Here is a 4,015-nt window from a genome sequence, read left to right as displayed (position 1 = left end):
TTCTGATAGACCAAATTCCCCTCAAGGAGAGAAGATTTCCAAATGGTAATAATTCCACCCGAGGCACCAACAGATGGTAGAAAAAGATACTGATCAAAAGCAGGTGGACAAAATTTTCTAATAAAGCCATTATCAAAATTCTCACGTTTAGTTTTCTGAATGCAGAGAACATCACATTGGCTTTCAATGATTTTATCTCTGACAGAAGTCCATTTCTTGTCAGAATTTAAACCTCTGGCATTCCAACAAAGAACCTTCCATTCTCTAGTCAGATCAGGAATTCATGAGCCCCGCAGTTCAGCAGTACAGCCGACGAGCATTCCTGCTCCTCATTTTGTCAGCGGCATGCAATTGGTGACGAGCATTCCTGCTCCTCAGTTAAGCAGTACAACCGGCGCCCAATTGTGCTCCGATTCTCTCTAACCGCCTTTTATTGTATTAGCTAACGTATGTGCGTTCCCAGTCCTTTTCTCTATTGTGAAGACAAGCTGGTAGCTAGCTACCGGTGGATGCTGCCATGGATGCTCGTGGGCATCGAATATGCAAGGTGCCGTTAGCGAAGTACCTTAGTCTATTCGTTCATCAACGCGGGGAGAAGGAGAACATCTCGCCATTCTGATTATTTCAGGATATTGTTCTCTTCTTTGTTCCGTCTTCTTCTCCCCTGAAGTTGAGGTCCCTTCACGGTTTAGGCACAGTACAGCTTAGCCCAGCCCCAGCGTCTGTCATTGGAAGCCAGGAAACGAACAGCTAGCCGATCGGAACAAGCACCTTTTCAGGGTTGTGTCCTTAGCGTGAGCGCGAACCCTTTCTTGGACAGCGCTGCATTGCGCGTCGTGCACGAGCCAGGTCGATGCAGAGGCGCTGCAAAGTACAAACCCCAACCAACCAGACCCCGGAAAAGGCTTCGTCGCCAACTGTGAGGCCTCCGAACTACCCCCAACCGACTCGCCAGTGTCCAAAGCATGCATGCGTCGCTCCCGTGAAGCCGCCGACGCCGGCACCGAACCATGATCCGCTTGCACGCGCGGCGGGCAGATCAGAGCTCCGATTCCGAGCACCGTCAGCAGCTGCTCGCTTCCCCCCTTGTCCGCACTCCGCACCCGACACAACCGTGAGAATCTGATCGTCCGATTGAAGGGAGAGGGAAGGCCTCTGCTGCCGGCCAGGCTTAAAAAACCCGCTCCGAATCGGCGCCGTCGCTCGACGTGGCGGCACCTCGGCGGCCGGAATCTGCGTACCCGTCGTGCGCGCGCGGGCGGGGATCACTCGCATGTGCTGTCCGGCGCGGCAATCATCGCCGCCGGCGGTGGAGGTGGCGTCGCGCACCGATTGTTTTCTCGATTTTTCATCTGATGACTCGACGCCGCAATCCGGATTGAATCTGGTCGCCGTCGTATTATTCCAGCCAGGTGCGTTTCATTTCGGCAAGAAGCCTACTAGAGCACAAGGCTATTTGGGGGGCAGCTGACAAGCTGACGCGACCGGTCTCCTCCTGTTCGGGACACGCTCACATGCCGGTGTTCTACGCACGGCGGCACGGGCGCATGGTCCTAGACGTATTTCGGCCGTCCACGATGTTCAGTAGCTCTATGTTTTTTCGCAATCCTATTTCTGGCTCCTTTCTAAGTCCCGGGCACCTCCCCAAACATAACCACGAACTTGAATTTCCACGGCATAGTGGCAGCTCAAAGCCTCAAAGGTCGTCTGAAATCCACAAGTCTATCATCTAGGAACCGTATTTTCAATTTTAAACTAAAAACAGATAAATGTATCCATTCCAGGCCTATCAATCAGTAAGCTGGCAATACAATTCGGAATGAACAGTACTCTAACAGCCGCTAGGAAAACGATGCTACTACAGCTAGAACGCTAGACGGACGGCCGCAGTGTCCAACGGAACAGTGAGCCGCAAGCCGCAAACTGCCGGGGGCGATTGGTTCCGCCGGCCCCGCCATCCATGCAGGCGAAACCGTGTTCGCCCGCCACCTCCCCCATGTGCTGCCGCCTCCAACCGCCGCGGCGCGCTGCCGACTGCCGTGCCCCGCATTCAACCCTCCTCTCCCTCCCGAACCCGGAAAAGAAGTCTCAGAAAATCCACCAGCTCCCGAGCCCTTTTCCGCGCTCTCGCCGCCTCAGCAACAGGTGTCGTCCCCATCGCGGCCACCTCGCCTAGCTAATCCGTTTTCAATCAGCGGGGAGGTCTCGGGGGCGTTAAACAAACACCCGTAAATTAATCGCCAATCATTTCCGCCCGCCCGCACGGTGGTCGTCCCGCCCCTGTCGCAACTTAACCTCCTCCCGGTTTGTCCTCATCGCCCTCCCCCCCCCCCCCACCCCCCCCCCCCCTCCCCTTTTAAATTCCCAGGCCCGGCTGCCAGTCCCGGCACCCGGCGCCGGCAGCAACCAGCCAGCGAGCGATCGACCGAGACAGAGACAGAGCAGGGAGCGGAGGTCGAGAGCAGCAGCAGCAGAGGGAGATGGTGAAGATTCCGAGCCCCAGGAGGCTGTTCAGGAGCCGGTCCAGGAGCACGGCCGGCAGCAGCGCCGGCGCGGACATCTGCGCCATGGTCGCCGAGCACGAGAAGATCGAGTGGGAGGTGCGGCCCGGCGGGATGCTGGTGCAGAAGCGGCGGACGCCCGAGGAGGACGCGGCGGCCGTCGAGTACATCCTGGTCAGGGTCGCCACCGGCTGGCAGTGGCACGACGTCTCCATCGACGCCACCGCGACCTTCGGTACGTTCCATCGCCCTTCATTCCCTGCATTGCCGTTTCCTTTGATGGAAACCGTGGCGCTGGTTGCTAAGCTGCGGTTGCTCCCTACCCAATGCAGGCGACCTGAAGGTGATGCTGTCGCTGGTGACCGGCCTGTGGCCCAGGGAGCAGAGGCTGCTGTACAGGGGCAAGGAGAGGGACGACTGCGAGCACCTGCACATGGTGGGCGTCCAGGACAAGGACAAGGTGCTGCTCCTGGAAGACCCGGCCGTCAAGGAGAGGAAGCTCAGGTCGACCACCTTGGCGCAGCTAATGGGGGTGCCCTGCCACTCCTTCATCCAAGTGTAGAGAGGGTCCCCTGAATTTCTTGCAGCTTCCTTTTCGTTTTTCTCCTTCTTTCAGTTCGTTCGCGTGAGCGACTGAGCAAAGATTTCAGCTCAGTCTAACTGCAGTGTTCAGAGCCTGCTGAGTTTCAGGTCCTGAATTCGGCCAATCGAATCAGGACGTTCTCAAAATAGGATACTATACTGTAAGACGATAAACACATTATGTAAATTAATTCCCACTGCCACTGTGTATGTACTAATTCTTTGCTTCTTACTCTGTACATACATATTCTTATTTCTTCCATTGTTGAGGACAGCAATACAGTTCATGGTTTTCACAAGATGCTCTGCAAATAAATCCTTGCCTTGTTTTCATAATCAAGTACATGCCCCCATTTTCTCCATCAGCTAAGGCATGTACTGAACCCCGGACATGCTAGAGCAATTCGCGCTGCTCTTTTTTTTTCAGTCCGCATGTACTTGCACACACCTGCTGCTTCAAGTTGCAGTTGACAAAACCAAGCGGCAGCAGGTTCACGGCTACCAAACACGCAGAAAAATGCCAGCTTGGACTGAACTGCAAAGGCTGGACAGAAACCTGCTTTGAGCAAGCTGCCCTACCCACCATCAACAACTACTCGCAGAATCAAAGAAATGGTAGGCACTATTATCCGCAAAAAAAAGGACATGATCTGTACTGTGCGATTTTTGCATGGAGGAAAGGTCTGCGCTTTGAGGATGAGCTTCATGACAAAAGCACAAATATGTGATAGGACAGATGATCGCACGGAGGGAAAAGTCCATCGCTTTCAAGTCGTTTTTACGCCTATTAGTTGTGTTTGGTTCATCAGGCTTTTTGCATAATGCTGAGTTTGGTTCATGTGGGTTTTGCATCGGGATGTGATCGGTTCAGGGTTAAGGGCGTAATTAACCTGATGAACATGTGTGTTAGGCAGGGCTAAGATACCTAGATG

At 54.3% G+C, this 4,015-nt stretch overlaps 1 protein-coding gene across 1 annotated transcript; it reads left to right on the top strand.

Moving 5' to 3' along the window:
* The first annotated feature begins 2,377 nt into the window (after nucleotides 1–2,377).
* LOC112894250 (BAG family molecular chaperone regulator 2-like) lies at nucleotides 2,378–3,382 on the top strand. The gene is made up of 2 exons (XM_025961893.1): nucleotides 2,378–2,736; nucleotides 2,834–3,382. The coding sequence occupies exons 1-2, from the start codon at nucleotides 2,481–2,483 to the stop codon at nucleotides 3,061–3,063; spliced, it is 486 nt and encodes a 161-aa protein (XP_025817678.1). The 5' UTR covers nucleotides 2,378–2,480; the 3' UTR covers nucleotides 3,064–3,382.
* Nucleotides 3,383–4,015: the final 633 nt, after the last annotated feature.

This window comes from Panicum hallii, chromosome 5 (assembly GCF_002211085.1).
Source record: "Panicum hallii strain FIL2 chromosome 5, PHallii_v3.1, whole genome shotgun sequence".
Taxonomy (NCBI): domain Eukaryota; kingdom Viridiplantae; phylum Streptophyta; class Magnoliopsida; order Poales; family Poaceae; genus Panicum; species Panicum hallii.
Note: the sequence above shows the minus strand (reverse complement) of the source record. Positions and strands in the feature narration are given on the sequence as shown.

Excerpts from the sequence above, each read along its gene's own strand:
- LOC112894250 (XM_025961893.1), top strand. The coding sequence starts at position 2,481 with ATGGTGAAGATTCCGAGCCCCAGGAGGCTGTTCAGGAGCCGGTCCAGG. Across the intron at positions 2,737-2,833 it reads CGACGCCACCGCGACCTTCG|GCGACCTGAAGGTGATGCTG; the intron begins GTACGTTCCATC and ends TACCCAATGCAG.